The sequence below is a fragment of the Macaca mulatta genome, chromosome 3 (genome assembly GCF_049350105.2).
Source record: "Macaca mulatta isolate MMU2019108-1 chromosome 3, T2T-MMU8v2.0, whole genome shotgun sequence".
Classification (NCBI taxonomy): Eukaryota; Metazoa; Chordata; class Mammalia; order Primates; family Cercopithecidae; genus Macaca; species Macaca mulatta.
The window spans coordinates 44336608-44357882 of NC_133408.1; the positions used below are offsets into that span (position 1 = coordinate 44336608).

The 21275-nt window shown below is 60.7% G+C and overlaps 1 protein-coding gene across 7 annotated transcripts; it reads right to left on the minus strand.

Moving 5' to 3' along the window:
* Window positions 1–224: 224 nt before the first annotated feature.
* On the minus strand, window positions 225–19463 carry ZNF316 (zinc finger protein 316). Of its 7 annotated transcripts, none has more exons than XM_077996149.1 (8): window positions 19334–19463; window positions 18775–18818; window positions 14888–14978; window positions 14098–14480; window positions 13780–13898; window positions 12906–13032; window positions 12258–12371; window positions 225–4346 (listed from the first exon to the last, which is right to left on the minus strand). In XM_077996149.1, the coding sequence occupies exons 4-8, from the start codon at window positions 14450–14452 to the stop codon at window positions 2029–2031; spliced, it is 3033 nt and encodes a 1010-aa protein (XP_077852275.1). In that variant the 5' UTR covers window positions 14453–14480; window positions 14888–14978; window positions 18775–18818; window positions 19334–19463; the 3' UTR covers window positions 225–2028. The 7 variants fall into 7 exon arrangements, with proteins under 7 accessions (XP_077852275.1, XP_077852273.1, XP_077852272.1 ...); XM_077996147.1 differs by having other exon boundaries at window positions 14888–15025; XM_077996146.1 differs by having other exon boundaries at window positions 18775–18928.
* Window positions 19464–21275: the final 1812 nt, after the last annotated feature.

Genomic DNA, 21275 nt, shown 5'->3' on the forward strand with positions numbered 1-21275 from the left:
GTGTGAAGAGGGTGAGGGCCACCAAGGAAGACGGTGAGCATGGGCAGCACAGGGCCACACTGGCCTGGGGCTGACTCCTCATGGGCCATCCTAGGACCGATTCTAATTTCTTAAAAGAGAAAATCTTTTAAAAATATTTGCAGAAGCAAGTTGGACCTGAGGCCGCGCAAAGCCTCCCCGACGGGTTCCAAGAAGTGGCAACAGCATGGAGTCCAGTCAGAAGCTCAGTTTGTCCACTCTTTATTAAAGCCAGGCCCTCCTGCCAACGGCTGCAGGACAGCTGCTGGGGCCCAGGAGGGGCAGGGACAGCAGATCCTGGCCATATAGGGCTAGAGCTGAGATCCCAGAGCCCCCCAGCCCACCTTGCCATTAGCCCTTTCTGAGACTCCTGTCCCAAAGGGAGAGGAGAAACCCAGGGCTGAGGCCATTACCCAGCACCCCGATGCCTCCCTGGGACCCCTGCTCTCCTCACCACCCCGCCCCGCAACCTCACCCAGCCAGGCTAACTGACCGCCACCACCCAGGCCCTCTTCCCACCCACCAACTACCGTGCCTCCTACCCGCCCCCAGCCCAGGCAGCCTGGCTGCTGCGCTCAGCCCCCAAGGCCATGTCTACACTAACGTGGAAGGAACTAGGTCTATAAGGAAATGCAGCTGCACCAAAAATCCGTTTCCTGGCCCCACTCACAGTGGCCCCAAAAGCATGAGGGGAGGGGGGGGCTTCACATGAACTACACCCCAGCTGCCTGCCCAGTGGCTTCCATGGGCCCAGTGCGGAGGGTGGGGCGCCCACCAGGCAGGGGCCTTGCATAGTTGCGTGCCTGGTTTGTCACTGAGCCACGGCTCAGGTCCACACCCCCCAGAGGTGGACAGCCACTGTGCAAGCTGCCAGGACACGGGTGCCTCCACTAACCAATTTGTGAAATGGGACTCTAAACAGAAACACTACTTGTTCTAGTGTAATGACAGAAGCAGAGTTAAAGGGACCTGCGGGTGTCCTAGGGCCCTAATTATGGGATGTGGGGGAAGATCCTTCAACCAACCTCAGTCACTCTAAGTGAGCGCTGGGCTCCGAGGACGGAGCGTCTGCCTATTCCGGGAGACGGGCAGCCCAGGGAAGTGAAAGCTGGGGCTCAGGGCTGCGAGGGCCTCGGGCGCCCAAAGATGTCTGAGTTTGCCACCTCCGGCTGAAGGAGATGAAAGTACCAAAGGACTGAGAGAAGCAGAGACCAAAACCGAACCGGTGCAGCGGGCGCCCGGGTGCCCTCTGTGTCCGTGTGGAGAGGACAGAAGGCGGCTCGAGAATAAGGCTTCAAACTCCCTCAGGACCCTGTCAACACCCGCGACCCGTCTGCCTGGCCGTAAGTTTGGTATCTGGCTTTATTCTTCTCCTAGATTCTTTAGGCCATACGAGAGGTGGAAATAAATATCTGCAGACTACAAGTTTCAAGTTTTCCCATTGGAGCTCAGCCCTTTGGAAACCTACAAGGCCTCCCCTCACCTCGCGCAATTAAACCTTCGGATGACCGCGAGGCCCTAAATCTCCCACTGAGGAATGGGAGGAAGTGGTCAGCCAAACCCACCGGCCTCCCAGGCATCTCGCTGGCCCACCTGGGTGACTGGACCCCACCCTCCCGTGGAGCAAGGGCTTTCCCCTCCCTCGCCGCCACAGCCGGTTGCAAACGCACAAGTCCCTTGCTCCCTGGGCCACCGAAGTCGGAATCCGGGTGAAATAAATAGCATCGCCCGCCAACTACCGCCCTGCTTCACAGCCCGGGCCCACCCAGGGGATATCGCAGTCTCCGTGGGGGTGGCGCCCAGGCCTCGCTGCCTCCGCGCTGCTCTTCTCTCCAGAGCTCTCCACGTCTCCGGCTGAGCTCACGGACCCGGCGGGCAAGAGACCCGGGGCCGCAGGGCGGGGGCTGAGGGAAGGCACCGCACCCAGGACTGGGACCCTCAGCCTCCCGGGGCCCGAGGAGCGAGGGGCCGGTGGCCCTGCAGGCTGCGCTGCCGTCGGCCCCGGGCCCCTCACAGGACGCCCTCCCTGTAGGCGCCAGAGGGCCCGGCAAACGCGGCCTGGTGCTCCGAGCCGAAGCTTGTGCCGCCCGCGAACTCCAGCAGGGCGCTGCCGCGCTCCCCCGGGCCGACGCTGGACGGCCCCTTGGCAGCCGCCTCGGGCTTGGGCGCGGGAGCTGGGGCCGAACCCGAGCCCGGCGCTGCGGCGGCGCCGCGGTGCGTCTTCATGTGGGTGAGCAGGTGCGAACTCTGCGAAAAGCGGCGGCCACAGTTGGCGCAGGCATAGGGCCGCTCGCCCGTGTGTGTGCGCTGGTGCGTGACCAGCACCGAACGCTGCGAAAAGCGCTTGCCACACTCTGGGCACGGGAAGGGACGTTCGCCCGTGTGGCCGCGCCGGTGCTTGGCCAGATTGGAGCGCTGTGCGAAGCCGCGGCCGCAGTCGGCGCAGCGGAAGGGCTTCTCGCCCGTGTGCGTGCGCCGATGCCGCTTGAAGTCCGAGCTGTGGCCGAAGCCCTTGCCGCAGTCGGGGCAGCGGTGCGGCTTCTCCTCCGCGTGAGCCCACTGGTGCCGCGTCAGCGCCGCGCTCTGACCAAAGCGCCGGCCACACTCTCCGCACGCGTAGGGCCGCTCCCCGGTGTGCGCGCGCCCGTGCGCTGTCAAGTGCGCGCGACGGCTGAAGCCCGCGCCGCACACGCCGCACACGAACGGCTTCTCGCCGGTGTGCCCGCGCACGTGCGCCGCCAAGTGCGAGCCGCGGGCGAAGCGCGCGCCGCACTCGGGGCACGGGAAGGGCCGCTCGCCTGTGTGCGTGCGCCGGTGGCGCGCCAGGTGCGAGCCGTACACGAAGCTCTTGCCGCAATCGGCGCAGCGGTGTGGCCTCTCGCCCGCGTGGTAGCGCTGGTGCTTGGCCAGCGCGGCCCGGCGCCCGAACGTCTTGCCGCAGTCCGAGCAGATCCACGGGCTCTCCTCCTCCGCCAGCGCGGCCGGCGCAGGCTCCGCGAGCAGACTCCCGACGGCAGGCCCGAACGCGCGCAGGCCGCCTCCGCCGCCCCCGGCCCCGCCGCCGCCGAAAGGGTCGCAGGCCAGCCCGGTTCCCTCCACTAGGGAGAGCGGGCCCCCCAGGGGCGCCGGGAGCGGGCGCCCGTCGACCGGCAGCCGCTCTCGGAAGTCGGGTAGGCCCAGGAGCGGGAAGCTGTCCGGGTGCAGCCAGGACTTGGGGTGCACGGGGAAGTGGAAGCCCAGCGGGTGGGAGGAAGGGCCTTCGCCCTCTCCCAGGCCGTTGCCCAGCTCCAGGAAGCGCCGGTCCGGCGCGGGGTCCGCCTTGCCGCTGGGGGTGGGCGCCGCCACCGCCGCCTCTTCTCTCTCTTCGGCCGCGGCCTCCGCCTCTCCATCCGCTTCGCCAGCTTCAGGTCCCCCCGGTCCCTCTGGCCCAGGGTCGGTGTCCTCCGGCCCCGCGGCGGCCGCCGTCTCGCCGGGCTCCCGCCGGGGGCCGTCACCACCCGGCTCCGCACAGCCCCCGCCGCGTCGGTGGCGCTGGAAATCGGCGCGCAGGCGGAAGGCCTGCCCGCAGTCGGGGCAGCAGTGCGGGCGGTCGGCCGTGTGCACCGCCTGGTGCCGCGCCAGCGCCGAGCTCTGGCTGAAGCTGCGGCCGCAGTGCGGACACGGGTAGGGCCGCTCGCCCGTGTGCGTGCGCTGGTGCGTGACCAGGTAGGAGCGGCGCCCGAAGCCCGCGCCGCAGAAGGCGCAGCGGTAGGGCCGCTCGCCCGTATGGATGCGTCGGTGCGTAACCAGGTGCGACTTGTAGACGAAGCGCTTGCCGCAGTCCGGGCACGGGAAGGGCTTCTCGCCGGTGTGCGTGCGCTGGTGGATGGCCAGGTGCGAGCGGTACACGAAGCCCTTGCCGCACTCCTCACAGCCGAAGGGCTTGACGGCCGCGTGGTAGCGCTGGTGCTTGGCTAGCCGCGAGCGGTGCGGAAAGACCTTGCCGCACACGTCGCACGTGGTCTCGGGCCGCCCGGCCAGCGGAGCCACTGCGGCGGGGAACGCCCAGGGCGACAGCAGGTTCGCAGCCGGCTCCCGGCCGTGCAGGAAAGGCTTCGTTTCAGAGCCGTCGGCCAGTACCCCAAGGCCGCCTTGGTCGGGGCCCCACCCCTCTGGAGTCTGCGCCGAATCCGAGTCGTCGGGGCCCCACGTCCCAGGCACGTCCCCCACGCCGTAGGCCGCCGACCAGAGCCCTGGGGGCTCGTTCTCCTCCTCAGCCACCTCCGCCAGGAAGTCCTCGTCGTCTTCCTCATCGTGGTCCTCTATGTCGTCCGTCCAGAACCAGGCTCCTGAAGACGACAAAGACAGGCCAGAAGAGAGAGGTAAGTGAACTTGACAGGAGCCTTTGGAAGGTTCCTGCCCCGAGAAATCAGGGCTTCTGAGACACCACCAGCAGGACCTTCCTTCAGTAGGACAGGGCACTTCCTTTCGCCAAGTGAGTGGTTGCCCATGCCCCACTGCCAGTCCTGAACAGGCACAGGGCAGGAAAGCCGCCGCCCCCAGCTAGGAACCTGGGGACACGCAGCACACGAAACTGTCCCTCCCAGGAAAGCCAGGGCTCCCGTCCAACATCTCTTCCAGACCGCAGGCTCCCTCCAGGGCTTGCCACCTGCTGAGGAATGGGGCAAACTTTAGCAGGGGGTGAGACCCAAGCAGGGATCCTGTGCTGAGAAAACCAGGTGGAGACGCTGGGGCCGTTTTCCCGAGAGCTCCCCCTCCCTGGCTTCCCTGGAAGACAGCGCAGCCTGCGGCCCCCTCCACAGAGAACCTGCCTTTGTCAGCGCTAAGCTTTTTTTTTTTTTTTTTTAAAAAGACGGGAGTCTCACTCTGTCACCCAGGCTGGAGTGCAGTGGCTCGATCTTGGCTCACTGCAACCTCCGACTCCTGGGTTCAAGCAATTCTCCCATATCAGCCTCCCGAGTAGCTGGGATTATGGGCTCATGCCACCACGCCTGGCTTTTTGTTTGTTTTTTAAAGCTCACTGCATCCTCCACCTCCCAGGTTCAAGCAGTTCTCCAGCCTCAGTCTCCCTAGTAGCTGGGATTACAGGCGCACACCACCACAGCTGGGTATTTTTTGTATTTCACCATGTTGGCCAGGCTGGTCTCGAACTCCTGACCCCAGGTGATCTGCCCGCCTCAGCGTCCCAAAGTGCTGGGATTACAGGTGTGACCCACCACGCCTAGTCTTTTTAAAATTTTGTTTTGTTTTGTTTTTTGAGACGGAATTGCGCTTTTGTTGCCCAGGCTGGAGTGCAATGGCGGAATCTTGGCCCAACGCAACCTCCACCTCCCAGGTTCAAGCAATTCTCCTGCCTCAGTCTCCTCAGTAGTTGGATTACAGGCGTATGCCACCACGCCCAGCTTTTTTTTTTTTTTTAAAGTAGAGACAGGGTTTCTCCATGTTGATCAGGCTGGTCTCAAACTCCTGACCTCAGGTGATCCGCCTGCCTCGGCCTCCCAAAAGTTCTGGAATTACAGGGGTGAGCCATCGTGCCCGGCTGTTTGTTTTATTTTTGAGACGGAGTCTTGCTGTGTCGCCCAGGCTGGAATGCAGTGGCGTGATCTCGGCTCACTGCAACCTCCACCTCCCAGGTTCAAGTGATTCTTCTGCCTCAGCCTCCCGAGTAGCTGGGACTACAGGCGCCTGCCACCACGCCCGGCTAATTTTTATATTTTTGGTAGAGACAGGGATTCACCATATTGGCCAGGCTGGTCTCGAACTTCTGACCTTGTGATCTGCCCGCCTCAGCCTCCCAAAGTGCTGGGATTACAGGCGTGAGCCACCGCACCTGGCCACTTTTTTTTGTATTTTTAATAGAAACGGGTTTCACCATGTTGACCAGGCTGGTCTCGAACTCCTGACCTTAGGTGATCCACCTGCCTTGGCCTTCCAAAGTGCTGGGATTACGCGTGTGAGCCACCACGCCTGGCCTGTCAGCTCTAAGGTTTGCTCAGCCTCCCCCATTCAGACCCTTTCCCACCAAGCTGCACCCCTGCCCTCTCCCTTTGGCCCTCCGAGGCACCTGTGTGGGCAGCAAAGAGCATGTAGATGGAGCTGGCTTGGTGGGGCGCCTATTGATGGCTGATACACCTAAGACACCATGACACACCCAGGAGGGAACTAATGTCTGTGGAGCAGGCACTAAGTCACAGGGAACACAGGGATGACACCTGGCCTGTGGCCCCATATGCACCTTCATGGACCCTGCCCGGTGTCCACCCCACAGTCTCAGCATCTGGAAGGTTCCAGCTCCCACAGCTGGTGTGAGAATCTCATCCTCACCCCACCTGGGTCCCCTGCCAAGGCACTGGCCCATTTCAGCCATCACCTAGCTGGATAAACTTAGACCACTGAGTCCTGCCCTAGGGGGGAAGTCGGAGCCCAGGAGGTCCCAGTGCGCCTCGGGTGGCCCCTCATGTCGCACGCTGGCCCCTACCAGGCTGCATGGCCTTGGCACTGCCTTGTCCCACATGCATTCCACATGGGGACCTAGAGCCTCAGGAAAACACAGACCCACACAGGCCTGGCTTCACTGTGAAAAAACAGGCATCATAGAAAAGGGTCAGAAAATGGGTTACTTCATCTTTCCCATTTCATGATACTTTCTCGGTTTACTATTATAGTAAACGTAAGCTTGAAATAAAAAGGTTTCTTGTCACTAAGTTGAGTCCACCTCGAACTGCCACCCACAGCCACTCTGTGCACAGAGCAGCAAAGAAAAGCCCAGTCCCCATCAGTGGTCACCCTTTCCCGTTTGGCAGCAACGCTCCCCAGGTCCGGGAAGGCTGCTGCACCCCAGCCCTAAGCCCCAACCCTACAGGGTAGGGAGGCTGGCAGAGAGCTGGAAAGGATCTGACCCTCAGGCTCTGATGCAGGTCTTGGGTTTCGAGATGCCTCCAAACGGGGAAGGTTCAAGCCTAGGAACAACTACGATTTTGTAGCGAGATGCATCAGCAACCAGCCAAGACTCAACGAGCATTTACTGTACAATAAGCCTCAAAGAACTGGACTCCCAGGCCAAGTGCGGCCTTGCCCACAGAAGTCTCAGCTGCCCACAGCTGGGAGGCTCCTCCCAGTACCTCTCCCTTGATCCTCAGTGCAGCAAGGAAGCCTCTCACTTGGGGAGGTAGGCAGGGAGCCCTCCTCCCAGTGGGCTCTGTAGAGAGGGCACCTCCCACCAGCTCTGGAGCTGGCATGCCGCCTGTCCAACAACTGGGACAAGGGTGGGCCACACTCCAGCATATGGCATGGTGATAGGCCACCACTGACACCGAGTGTGGGACAGGAAGGGCATCCAAGTCCCTGGGAAGTCTGAGCTGGCTGCACTCTGAGGGGAGCTCCCAGGAAGTAGCAGGGCCCCTGGGAAGGGTCCCAGAGGGAGACCAGCCTGCCCCAGGCCAGGCTCTGTCGAAGTGGATGGGAACATCCTTGACTGAGGGTGTTCAGCCAACAGGACTCCAGGGACATGGCCCCAAGGGTGTTTGCTGGCTCTCAGATCCAAAGCCCTTTTTCAGATCTAAGTGAGGCCTCCTCACAGCTCAACTCATCAGACCCAAGACTGGAGGCTGACTAGGAGGGGTTGGCACATGTTTCTCAACAGCTGGAGGGCACTGGGGCACGAAGCATGTGACAGCAGCCCAGGGTGCCCAACACACCTGCTTCCTCCAGAACGCAGGGGACAGCGGAGGAGAGGAAACCCTGGGGCTGGCGGTCCCTCTCCCCTGCACCTCACCTTTAGGCCTGAAGACTCTGGCCTAGCAACATTCAGCTAGGCTTCCAGGAAGATCCCGAGGGACCACAAGGCTCAGCGATCAAAAGCAGAGGCCGACCAGAGGCTCAAAGTTAGCTGTCTAGGGAGGGAGAAGCTTCCAGAGTGTAGCCACAAGGACCTTCACAGCCTGTGTCCTGAACTGGGAACACTAAGATCTCCCTCCCATCCAGCGGCAGGTGATAAGAGCTGATGGAGGGGAGACCACCCCAGCAGGTTGGGTGCCAAGGGAATGAATGAAAGGCCTCAGGGCTGGGGTTGGGGCTGTCACAGGAACTATCTCCCCCACCTCCCTCCACAGGCACCAGCACCGGGCACAGCTACTCCCTAGCATGACTGGCGTCTTTAGAGGCTTCCCTTCAAATCTTAATGCTGAGATGTTCCTCAAGGGCTCACTACTCCACTGCACCCACCACAGTAACCCTCCTGCAGGCTGAAGCCCCACATCTGCTCAGTTCCATCAGGACAGCAGGGGCCAGGCCGGGATGCTACACCATCTCTCCCTTGGCTTCACCTCAAAAGGCAGCTGGAGGGCCTGGGCTCTGCCTGGGTGTGAATTCTACTCCTATGACACACTGGCCATGGGACCTTGGGCAAGGCCTTAAATCTGAGTTTCCCCATCTGTAAAATGGGTTGATAACAGCACCAGTGGATAAATCCACTTGGTGGGACTACTGCAAGGATGAAATGCACATCCATAAACACCTGCTACGCAGCTGCAGAAGCACCTCCCAGGGTCAGGTGGTGCTGCTGCCACCATGGGTCCCTGCAGATGCCGAGGCCCCTGCTGTCCATCCCATGCTTTCTGTTGGTCATCGCTCAAGTTGTCCCCCAAATGTCAGGTGATGCTCCTTTCCTGCCATCAGGCCCTGGTGGCCACAGATCCCCACCAAGGCCTTTCCTCTTGAGGCTGGGCCACAGTCCCTAACCCTAGACAGGCCCCTGGCCAGCCCTGTGCCCCGGGGGCAGGCTGCCTCCTGGACTGCACAGGAGGGGCGGGGCACCCTCCAGCCCACACTAGGGCCTTCCTGCTCACCAGTGGCTGGTGCAGTGCCAAGGCCCTCAGGGAGGCCCTGGATGCACAAAGATCCCTAGGGAGGGTGGTCATCAGCATCACCAAAGCCGAGCATTGACCCAGAATCCCACCAACACAACTGCAGCCTCTCCAGCTTCTATCCCCAGGCCCTGGTTTAACTGTGCAGGAGGCAGTGGTAATCCCAGGGGCCAGCCAATGTCCCCAGCAGCAGAGCCCCCGGAACACGTCCGGTAAGTGCCTTGCCCTGGGCACAGGGTGGGGGTCCTATGTAGGACACTAATCACAGGGGCTGTGGGGAAGACAGTGGCCCCACAGCCACATGCCTGACCCAGAAGACACGGTCCCAACCTGGCATGGGACGCCACACACATCTCACATCACTCAGGGATGCTGCTCAGTGTAGCCCACACACATCACCCATGGCAGCAGGCGCCACCATCTACAACTCCCACCCCTGGGCAACCTCTGCCCATCTTGGAGTTTGGAACCTGCCCTCCAGGCCCAACCTGACCTGGGCCCCACGGTGAGTCTGCAGAGTGAGCTGACTGAACAGCCCCGCTTCTCTCCCTCTGACAACCCATCCGCTAAGGCCTGGCCTGGAGTGCAGGCTGTGGAAGTCAGTTCCGAGTGAGGCCAACACCTGCTCCCTCCTCTCCCCCGGCTGGTGCAACTTTCTCTATCCAGACACAAACCCCAGATGGCCTCAGAGAGACCCTCCCTCATGAGGGGCAGCAAAGGGAGGAGGTGGACAAGGGTGACACGCCCAAGTTCATAGGCATTAGCAGCCCGCCTTTCTGCAAAATGTCAGGGAGACGAGGGTGGCACTGGCCCCACACATTGGTGCTTGGGGGAGGTAGGGCTCTCGGGCACAGCTGCTGCACTGGGATCTGAACCAGCTGCATGGCCCTGGCCAGGCTGCCAGGTCTGTAAGGAGGGGGCCTCCTCTGAGGACAGGCAGTGGTCCTGCCCCTCACTGGGGCAGGTGACCTCAGAAGGGTCAGTCTGCAGTGGCTGAGGGGGTCCATCTCAGAGGGTGGAGAGGCAGCCCCACAAGTACAAGGTTGGCCTGCCAGGCCAAGGCCACTGGCAGCCACGTAAGGCCTGCAGGCACCCACAGCCACAATTTTCTCCAGGCACATTCTTGCTCCAGTGCAGACCAGAGCCGGCAGAAAACAGGGTTCAACCAGGGTGGGGATCTAAGCCAGGTAAGGAGAAAGGCAGGGCAGGGGAGGGGCAGGAGGGGAAGCGTGGGGCTGGAGCATGGCTGAAGGGCAGGTGGGGGCTTCAGCAGCCCTCAGGAGGGGTGGGTCCTGATGAGCGCAGTACCAGAGCCCAGATGTCATTGTGACCCAACTCATTAAGGAGCCCAAGAGAGGGACACATTTGGCTCTTGCAAGACTCCAGTCTAGGAACAAACTCTGTCAGCCTGGGCACAGTCAGCCTCTGTCCTGCCCCAGCGATCTCAGCCAGCTCAGCCCACCAGAAATGAATGCAGGGGAGGCAGGGGGCACTGGGGGAGTGGGGAGCACCAGGGGAGGGTAGCCACTCAGTACACAGGCTATCGGTCACATTTCAGAGGCCGCCCTTACACACCCACTCAGGGCCAGGGGCATCCCAGGCCTACCAGCCCCAGCACGATGAGCAGCCGCAGGGGGCGCAGGGGGCACTGGCACAGCCAGCCCCAGGGAGCTTGCAAACCCCAGCCAGGTGCACAGGCCACAAGGGTCCTGTCGCCTGGACTGAAAGGGAACCACTCAGGCTCAAGCCTGCACAAGGCTCTACCCCTAACCCTCCAAGAGGCACAGATAACAGGAGCACAAGTAGACCACATGCTGAGGGACGGGCCCCACAGGCCTGTGTCCCCTTCTCCTCCTGAGAGTGTCACCCACATCCCACACTCATCCCGGGGCAGCAGTGATCTTTCTTGCCAACCAGAACACTCCTGACTGAAGCCTAGGAAATGTTCCAAGAGGGTCCCCAAGTGTCTGGAGAATGGCGGCAGGAAAGGCCTCCTACAATGACACAGAGAGGAGGCTTCCATGATAGTTCAGCTCTGTGTCCCCACCCAAACCTTATCTCCAATTGTAATCCCCAAGTGTCATGTCAAGGGAGGGACCTGGTGGGAGGTGATCAGATCATGGGGGCCATTTCCTTCATGCTGTTCTTGTGATGATGAGGGAGTTCTCACGAGATCTGATGGTTTTTTGTTGTGTTTTTTTTTTTTTTTTTTTTTTGAGATGGTGTCTTACTCTGTCACCAGGCTGGAGTGCAGTGGTGCAATCTTGGCCCACTGCAACCTCCACCTCCCAGGTTCAAGCGATTCTTCTGTCTCAGCCTCCCAAGTAGCTGGGACTACAGGTGCACACCACCACACCCAGCTAATTTTTATATTTTTAGTAGAGATGGGGTTTCACCATATTGCCCAGACTGGTCTTGAACTCCTGACCTCGTGATCTGCCTGCCTCGGCCTCCCAAAGTGCTGGGATTACAGGCGTGAGCCACCACACACCAGTATTTTCATTTGAAAACACATCTATGCAGTGCTCTGAGTCTACCCATTGCCCCTCCTGACTGGCATCACCCAGCCCCAAACCAGACACCTGTGGGGCAGGGGCCTCTGCAGAGCTCTCTAAGGCTAGGAGCCCCTCAGACACCACTAAGAACCTCCACGCAACTGACAGTGTGGCATCCTCCAGTGGGAACCTGAGTTGAGTTCAATTTCTTCAGATGAGTAAAGGGAGCCTTAGAGTTGAAGGAGCAGAGCCAGAGCTGGGCCTGAGGCTTCCAGGAAAATTCACCACCCTGAACGCCTTCTGCACCCATCACTCCAAAACCACCTCTCCAGAATGCCCCAAGCTGCCCACCCCGGTCAGAGTCCTTCCCACGGTGCTCCAGGGAGAGCAAGGGAGACTGCGGGGAGCCTTTTCCCAGACACGCGGCCAAGTGGGCGGAGAAGCAGGAGGACCAGCTAGCGCTGTCATCAGAAGGGCCTCCGCGACGGCGTGCTGGGCTCCTGCGCCTGCCCTGGCTCAGCCGACCACCTGACAGCTGGCCCCTCACATGCAAAGAAATTCACGGGCTCCAACGTGGGACAGGGAATCATTTTTAAAGGTTCCTAGGAGGAGCCTCTAGGTTCTCTAAGGACCTTATAGCCCTCGGACCTCTCTGGAACTTGAACCACCAGAAGCCAGGCAGCAAAGGCAGAGGTTGGCACAGGCCGGCCACCCCCATATCCACGGAGCCCCCTCCATACCTCACTCCTCAGCACAGATGGTCAGAGGCACAGTCAGAGGCACCAGGTACCAGGTCTGCAGAGAGCTCGGTGAAGGCCAAAGTTTGACAACAGCTCCGAGAAGCTGTCGGCACAAACCACGAAATTCCATCCGCGCTCACCTGTGTAGACACCAGTGACGATGTCTCCTTCCTCAGGTCGGGGGCTATCTGGGACCCAAGGTTCTTCCCCTTGTTCCAGTCGGAAGATCAGATCAGGCTTGGGGATTGGGTATCCTGCCAGGAGAACAGACAACGGCTATAGGCAGCTCCCGTGGGCCCTCTGCTGCCCTATGGCCCGTGCTGCGCCACCGCTCAGTGCCCCTCCACCTCCACCTTCCCAGCATCAGCCCTCCCCACCCCTCCCTGCTCCGAAGGGTCCAGGCATTCCCTTCCCTCTGAACCTTTCCCTGTCCTCCCCTGCTCTCCTCCCACCAAGCCCCCCCAACACCTTCACCTGCAAGATGCCCACATTCTTCCTCCTCCCTCTCCCTCCTCACCCCCAGAGGCTTCAGGGGCCATGCCACAGAGACCAGAGTCAGACTGCCTCCACAGACGTTATCACCTGGCTTAGGGCGCTGCCTGGCCAGTGACATCCCCCACCCCACCCCAGAGGCCATGAGGTCCTAGGGCTTCCCTGGGAGGTGGACTGGGCCCAGCATCCACCTTTGCAAAGACCCTGGGATTCGAAAGCCCCCCCTGTCAGACAGCTAAGCCCCTGGCAGCCATCACACCAGGCTGCCTCTTGGGGACTAAAGGTCCCGTCCTTACCCAAGGACACCAGAATCCCATAGTTCTCCTGCATGACTTCCTGATAGAGGCCCCGCTGGTCTGCTTCCAGCCTTTCCCACTCCTCCAGGGAGAAGTACACAGCCACGTCTTCAAATGTCACCAGCCCCTGGGAAACAGAGCCCCAGGTGAGAAGCTGAGGGAGCCCTTTACAAAGAGCCACGGATGATTGAGGCCACTGAGGCCCTCCAGCATGGGTGTCAGGGGGACATAGATGCCCAGATGGCACTGAGGGCTTTCAGGTCTTGCCGCAGCCCTGGAAAGCAGGGGCCAGATCCCAGCCAGAGAATGGGGACTCAAGCTCAAAGAGGCTGAATGACCCAGCTCCTAGGGCAGAGCTGTGGCTCATGCAGAGGTCAGGAGACAATGAGCCCTGCCCCCAGTTCCCCTCTTCATGCAGTGTGGCTCAAGCCGGTGCAACGGCCACGTCAGCCATGGAGGGCCCACTCCTGTGTGGACAAGCAGGAGCAGCTAAACTGAGCGTGGGCACTGGCGCCTGACCTGTCTGGGCAGCAGGAACCCAGACCCTGGACATGTGACAGGCACTCCAGGTGCGGGAGCGGCCAGCCTTGGGGGAGAGCCAGGCCTCTGAAGTCGCTGTGCAGTGCCGTTGAGTGGGTGGCAGCCAAAGGGATCAGGACAACCCAACGCTCAGGAGAGCAGGACCACACCCCTGGGCTTGGGGCTGGACACCCAGCCGCTTCCTGTGGCCCCCTCCCAACTCAGGGCCAGGGCCCAGCCTGGGGACCCCAGTGCCGTGGCCGCTGCCAACATATGTCTCCAGACAGCAGGTGCCGAGGCCCCAGGGGGAACCCTGCCTAGGTTACCCAAGCCTCAAACGGAGAGGGCAGCTCACCTGAGACCCAGCCATCAGCAAATCATCCTCGTCCTCCTCCTCCTCCTCCTCCTCCTCGTCCTCGTCCTCCTCCAGGTCCTCATCCCTAGGAGTGGCTGGAGCCCGGGAGGGCTGCAGGCCTGCGGGGAGAGATCTCTTAGGGCCAGCTGCCCTGAGCCCCCAGCCTGCAGGGCCAGGAGCCCCGGAAACACCCTCACTGCAAAGCTGGGCTTCAGCTCCACCCTATCGGCCCAAGAGCCCTCCTGACTTGACCAGGTCCCTGGCCTGGTCCACCTCAGCCCCATTCACCTCCTCCGCAAGGCTGGCTGCTTTTCTTACCCTTTTCCTGAAGAACTGGGGACTTGGCATCACCACCATGGCTAAGTCGCTCCTGGGTCCCCAATGCCAGATGCTGCTCCTCTGCCAGCACCTCCTTCACGTCCTCCTCCTCCACGTCCGCCTCCACCTCCACCTCGGCCACCTCCTCCACCTGCGTGTCCTCCACTACCTCTGCCACACCCTCCTCCTCCTCTTCCACCACTATCTCCTCCTCCTCTTCTGCCACCTCCTGCGCCTCTTCCCCCTTTTCCTCCTCCTCCTCCTCTTCCTCCTGGTCAGGGTCGCACTCTGCCCCGTCCTCTGCCCGCTCCAGCTGGGCAGCTGGGGAGTCGGGAGTCGTGTGGAGTGCCGCCATCCTCCCTGGGAGTGAGCCTCCGCGTGGCCTGAAACGCAGATGGACGCCAGTGATGCGCCGCTCCCAGCACACCATACAGGTCCCCTCACAGGGTCGCCCACAGCCTGGCAGGGGCGCAGGGAGCAGGACTGACTCCTCCTGTTATGTAGTTGAAGGCAATGGAGATGAGGGAGGACCAGGCCTTCCCACAGTCTTCCCCTGCACCACCAAGACATTCCGTACCCAGAAAGGCTGCCCCAGGAGCCCCTCCGCGTAAGCCCTAGGATGCCAGTCTCAACTCCTTTTCACCAAAAACTACATGCCTGGTGTGAACTGCTGCTCTTTCCTGGAGTAAATCAGCCATTTCTCCCAGTCTTTATCCACAAGGAAGCATCACACAGCCCGAGGATGGCCCGTGTTTAGCCAGAAGGATACCGAGAACAAAGAGATGCTTACCTGGTCCTCAACACACATGAACCAGGCCAGCAGGGAACGCCAACAGGTCTCAGCACAGACAGGCTGCAGGCACTTGCAAGGCACGACGGGGCTGGGAGGAGAGACAGGTGCCGAGAAGCCAGCAGGTCAGGCTCCCTCCTGCAGGACATGGGAGAGTGGGGGCTGCGAGCCAGCGTCACCTTCATGTGCCCTCAGCCCTCGCTCTGTGAAAAGTGCAGTGCATGGTAGACACACAGCTCATTGCCAGACCATCAGGAGGACAGGAAATGCCTGTGACATTTCAAGTTTGGGGATCAGAGACTCTTAAGGGCTGACTTATCAAAGTCCCAGAGGCTACAGGGTCCCACTCTCTTACTGACATCAGGGACAGCTCAGCCCAGAAGCTCAGGGGAGAGGCAGCCACACTGACACAGGGTCCAGGGTCCAGGGCCATGGACACGGCAGGACGGGATCTGCTGGCCCTGGGACCCCTGGCCCCTCCCCACTGCGTGTCCTTCACCAGCCCCTGTGGGGTCCCGAGGGCAGGGCAGAGTCACAGAGTTGATGAGTCCATTTCGGTGGCTCCTTTCTGGGTATAAACCTGAGACCCGGCCCGTCACCCAGGATACACACCATCAGTGTCTCCGGCCTGAACAGGGCCATTTCCACAGCGAGCCAAGCCCAGAATCCAGGGGCTGAGGCCATGAGCCCCAGAAGCATCCTGGAATGTCAGGCCACTTGGCCACACAGAGCACTGGGCCCCCCCTAGTTCATCCAGCTCGAGCAGTGGACACTGTCTGCCACAGAACTCCTAAAACAAGACTGAGTGGCCTTCATGAGAACAGTCCAGACCACCACACCTGGTGTTCTTACAGACACAGGAGAAAGCTGCTCCGTGATTACCTCTCCCTCCGTAACCCATCACTTCTCTATCAATTAGGCAGCTGTGTTAGGCCATTTCTGCATTGCTGTGAAGGAATACCTGAGGCTGAGTAAGTTATAAAGAAAAGAGGTTTCATTCACTCACAGTTCAACAGCCTGCACCGACAGGGCACCAGCATCTGTTTCTGGGGAGGGCCTCAGGAAGCTTCCACTCATGGAAGGAGACAAAGGGGCAGCAAGAGAGAGGGAGGAAGCTCCACACTCTTTTAAAACAACCAGATCTCTCATGAACTGAGAACTCCCTTATCACCAACGGGATGGTGCTAAACCATTCATGAGGGATCCGCCCCCATAAGCCAATCCCCTCCCACCAGGCCCACCTCCAACACTGGAAATCACGCTTCAGCGTGAGACTGGAAGGGGACTGATGGAGCCTACATGTTTGCCCCGGCCCAGATCTCATGCTGAACCGTAATCCCCAATGCTGGAGGTGGGGCCTGGTGGGAGGTGACTGGATCATGGGGACAGGCCATCCCCTTGGAGACAGTGAGTAATGAGTGCTCGCTCTGAGTTCACAGGACATCTGGTCGTCTTTAAGTGTGTGGCGCCTCCCCACTCACTCTCTCTTGCTTGTTCCTGTTTTTGCCATGTGACATGCCTATTCCCCCTCACCATCCACCATGATTAAAGGCTTCCTGAGGCCCCCTAGATGCCAGGCAGATGCCAGCACCATGCTTCCTGTACAGGCTGCAGAACCATACGCCAATTTCACCTCTTCTTTATAAATTAGCCAGTCTCAGGTAGTTCTTCACAGCAACGCAAGAACAGCCTGACACCTGGACAAACACCCAAACCATAGCAGCGGCGCATACTCGTTTCCTGAACTGCTTTGAGCAGCTGCTTTAAAATCCACACTGCTTTAAAAGCCAGGAAGCTCTGAGCATTCACACAGGCCCACCCAAGTCAAGGGCTGGGACACACAGGCATCCAGAAGCCACCTCTGTCCCAAAGGTCACTTGTGCCCCCTCAGTGGCTCCAGCCCCCTTTCTAGTTTCAGAATCACTGACCCCCAAAGACTCAAGTCACAGAACTATGCCTGGGAGCGCCACCCCAATCTCCAGCCTCTCCCAGAAGCTGGCCTTCTCAGTGTCCACAGCTCTTTGGCGCGTGAAGACGCCTGAAGTGTGGAAACGCATGCTCTGCGTGTTATGCTAGCCACCTCCAGGAGGACACGGCCTTGCCCAGCACTCAGGGCGCTGGGTACACTCAGCAACGGTTTCCCAACCGCCACCCACTTGAGGCCCAGAGGAGGGCTTTTCTCTTTCAAGCCTCAGGCCGCAGATTCAGGCTGGGCCTAGGTGCCATGCCAAGCCCGGCAGAGCTGTCTCCTGCCTGGCCACCACCTGAAGCAGCAACTTTCAACTCCCAGAGCCAGGCCACCAATATGAGGACACAACAGAAGAACACTTCATGGCTTTAGAATAAAGTGGCTGCATGTTCATCTCATCTCAGGCCCTATGTGTGCTATTCCCCATCCCCGGAACTCTCTCCCCCTCTTCCTGAGTGATCTTCTGAGGCAGCCCCCTGGGTCCCAGTGGTGATACAGTTCCCTGTATTTCTTCCCTCGCAGCACCTACCACATCTTAAAACTACACTTATGAGACTGTCTTACCATCTCTCTCCCTGCGTATGGTCAGCTCCAGGGCGGCAGAAGCTCCCTTTGCTCATGTCTGACTCCCCCGACACCAACACTTAAGAAGCATTCACTTACTAAAAGAATGTCTAAAGTCGCCAGCCAGTGTGATGGACACAGGATTTTTAAAACTCAGCATTTTGGCCCTACTGTCCTGTTCCAGAACAGGCTGACCACTGCTGGTTGGTGAGACCCTTACAAATCCCCACCCAGAAGCGGTGGGGAGTCTCTGCCTCCAAAGAGGACACTGAGTTCTTTCTCCCAAGAAGTCCACCCACGGATGACCAGAGAAGGTGGAGGACCAGCTCCTACAGAGGTCAGAAACACAGCCAGACATCGTCCCCAACCCAAGATTCAGAACAGAATGGTTTGCAAACCAGACCACAGCGGGCCGGGCAGTTTAGATTCCAGCAACTCTCCCTGGGTTATCTCTGCCTCCCCCAGACCCACACTCTTTCCCTCCTCTTGCCAGCCTGCCAGTCCACTGTAAACACTGCTCACCTCTCCCTCGGCATCCAACTTTGGGTCAGAGGCCACAGGGGGCCTCCTCAGCATCAATCCCAAACCAGAGGCCACAGGGGGCCTCACCAACTTCATCCCAAACCCTCAATTCTCAAACTCCCGACCTCAGGTGATCCACCCACCACGGCCTCCCAAAGTGCTGGGATCACAGGCGTAAGCCACCTCACCCGGCCCCAAACCCTCATTTCTACCAGGCACTCTAGGATACGGTGCTGCAGCCAACATTTAGAATGGGAGGTGACAAGATATCTTCCAAGAGAAAAAGGGAGGGAGACAAGGACAGGAAGAAGAGAAAAAGCTTGAAAGTGGATAGAAACTCTCCACAAAAGCTCCAAAGCCAAGGAAACTCAACTCGGAGAGTGGTAGATGTGGGGCTGTGCTTGTGTCTAGCCCTCTTCATTCCCTCTGGGTGGCCCCCACTGCCCTCAGCGCCTTTCGGGTCTTCATGCCCTCCTGGAAGACTTCCTTCCCCCACCACCACAGTCCTCACTGTCTGTCCTCGGATTCTGGATCCCCCTACTCTCCTGGGTTTGCTCCTGGTGCAGGTTATTTCCATGGGGGCCATCCCAGATCTCCCAGGGTAACCCCCTCACCACCCCACCTGGCTCCCCAGACCTGCCCACACTTGTTGAACCATACCAAGCACCAAGGTCTCCCCACACAAGCAGAGCTGGGGGCCTCATCCTCCTGGTATCTGCACTTCCTCTTGCCCATCAGGTCCTCGACCAAAGCCCAGCCCCTTTCCTACCTCTGCTGCCACGCGGGACAGCCCAGACCCCATCCAATCTCAGGGATGGGTGTCCCTACCCACCTGCCGGCAGCAGAAGACAGACGAGCAGGCCACCGGGGCTCCTTCTGCAGATGAGGGAAAGCCCAGACAAGGCCCCCAAGGTCACAAAGCGGGCTCCTGGGGCGACGGGCCGGGCGCCTCCCGCCCCCAAGAGGGCGTCCGGAGCCGCCTCCTCCTGCAGAGACCCAGACGGTGACAGCCCCTCCTGGATGGGTGTGTCCTGGGGGCGGCCGCGGCCCAGCCCCTGCCGCTACGGCCGAGAAGGCGTGGGCGAGCACCCCGAGGTGTCACGCGTGGCCTCCCGGGCCTGCCCCCTCCGCCTCCTGCCTGAACCGGCCCCGGGGGTCCGCAACGCGCAGGCCCGGACGGGGGTCCGGGAGGCGGGGGCGCTGCCGCTGAAGGCCCGACCCGCGCTCCGCTCCGACCCCGCAGGACTCGGCCCCGCCGCCTCCCCGCGGCCTCCCCGCGCCGGGCGTCGAGGGCCAGCCCGGCCCCGCCGCCGCCGCCCCCGAGCGCAAGCCCGGCCCGCCCGCACCTGCCGCCTGCGCCGCCGCCCACCGGCCCCACGAGACCCACTCACCGCGCGGGCCGGGCTGGCCGAGCCGCGGGCCGGACACCGGAGCCGGGGCCTGCGGGCCGGCGGCGGGCCCCGCGCTACACAAAGTGACGGCCCGGGAGCTGCGCGACGGCGGCGCGTGGGCACCGGAAGTGCCGCCGGCCGGCCCCGCCTCGCCCGCGCCCGCGGGGGGAGGAACTTCCGGTCACGCGGGGGCCGCGGCGCGGAGCTGGGAAGCGCGGGTCGTGGAGGTTTGCCCAGCTGGGCCTCGGACCGGGCGTGCAGGGAGGGGACGGGAGCGCCCTCGACATTTGTGGGGCGCCCACGACCTCGCCCCGCTCCTGGACACCCCGGCCAGGTCTGGGAGGTGACCCCGAGGTCACGCCGCCTAACCCTTCCCCGAACCCCAGCCCGGCCTCGTTCATCAGGGGGCGCCCGCTGAGGACCAGGCCTCGCGCTGGGGCCCCTTCGCCTGTCCACGGGGCCTGCCCCGGACCCCAGGACGGTGGAGGGAAGCGGCGACCTCTGTGGTGGGGAGGAGGCCAGGTGTCCACGACTCCGCCAGACCCCCGGGCCCTCGCTGGGTGAACGTCTTGTGGGCGGGGAGGGAGGAGGGACAGGCGGGGTGAACGTCTTATGTGTGGGCTGTGGCGGTTGAGTGCGGGAGGAGACGGGTTGTGGAGCCCGCACTCGGAGGGACATGGGGTCACCGGCAGAGAAGCGATGTCCAGGCAGAGGGAATGGCCATTGTAGGGGCAGAAGTGACAGGCGACCCCAGGAGCCCAGGGAGGGATCGGTGCCCTCAGCGGCCACCCCCAGGCCCTCACCCCCAAGCCTGTCTGCACCTACTCCCAAGAGGTGCAGCTGGGGTGTCAGGATGAGCTCTGGCATCGGTGGAGTCCAGGGTCTGTCTTCCACCAGGAATGGTGTGGCCCAGGCCCCTTCCCCAGCTCCCAGCCCGCTTGCTCCATTGTTCTTGGTGCTTTACTGTGGGAACCTCAGGCCTGACTGGGCAAGAGATAGAGGAGGACTCGGCCAGGCGCGGTGTCTGTAATCCTAGCACTTTGGGAGGCCTTGGCGGGCGGATCACGAGGTCAGGAGTTCGAGACTAGCCTGGCCAACATGGTGGGTGAAACCCCACCTCTACTAAAAATACAAAAATTAGCCGGCTGTGGTAGCGCACACCTGTAGTCCCAGCTACTTGGGAGGCTGAGACAGGAGAATCGTTTGAAGCCGGGAGGCGAAGGTTGCAGTAAGCCAAGATTGCCACTGCACTCCTGCCTGGGTGACAGGGTGAGACTCTATCTCAAAAAAAAAAAAAATAGTAATAAGATAGAGGAGGACTCAAACCTTAGTCCTACAGAGGGGTGCAACCCCAGCCCCTTGAATCAGACCCCTCACAGTGATGTTGCCTGGCTCTTGGTGTTTTAAAATGTCTTAATAGAATAACATTTTAAAATAAGGAGTCCCACTCTTGTTTAAAAAATAAAATTTAAAAATCAGGTTCTAATGCAGGATCTCACACCTATAAATTAAGCACTCTAGGGGGCCGAGGTGGGTCACACCTGTAATCCCAGCACTTTGAGAAAATGAGGTGGGAGGATGGTTGAACCCAGGAGGTCAAAGCTGCAATGAGCACTGGTCGAAGCACCGGTGCACTCCAGCCTGGGCAACAGATTGAAACCCCATCTCTAATAATAAATAAAATTTGAAAAATCAGAAGTTCTGGCAACACAAGGCCCCTGGTTTGTAGGGCACCAGCCAGTAGGGCCTGAGAAGTAACCAGCTTCTGTGGGTGGGACTGAGCTTGGCCATGGTCCTCAGTGCCCATCACTCCCTGTCCCCTTCCTCCCGGCCCATATCTGAATGACACTGCCTGACTCCCCTGTGGGTATCTTTTAGAACCCTGATCCCTAGATTAGACCCTTCTCCACCCTACCTGATCTGTCAGGTTCAGTAGGAAGGT

Coding starts and splice junctions, on each gene's coding strand:
- ZNF316 (XM_015133247.3), bottom strand. CDS start 15,072: ATGAAGGTGACGCTGGCTCGCAGCCCCCACTCTCCCATGTCCTGCAGG. Junction 13,899..14,097: donor CCCAGTTCTTCAGGAAAAGG/GTAAGAAAAGCA, acceptor CTCTCCCCGCAG/GCCTGCAGCCCTCCCGGGCT. Junction 12,372..12,905: donor TGGGATTCTGGTGTCCTTGG/GTAAGGACGGGA, acceptor TTCTCCTGGCAG/GATACCCAATCCCCAAGCCT.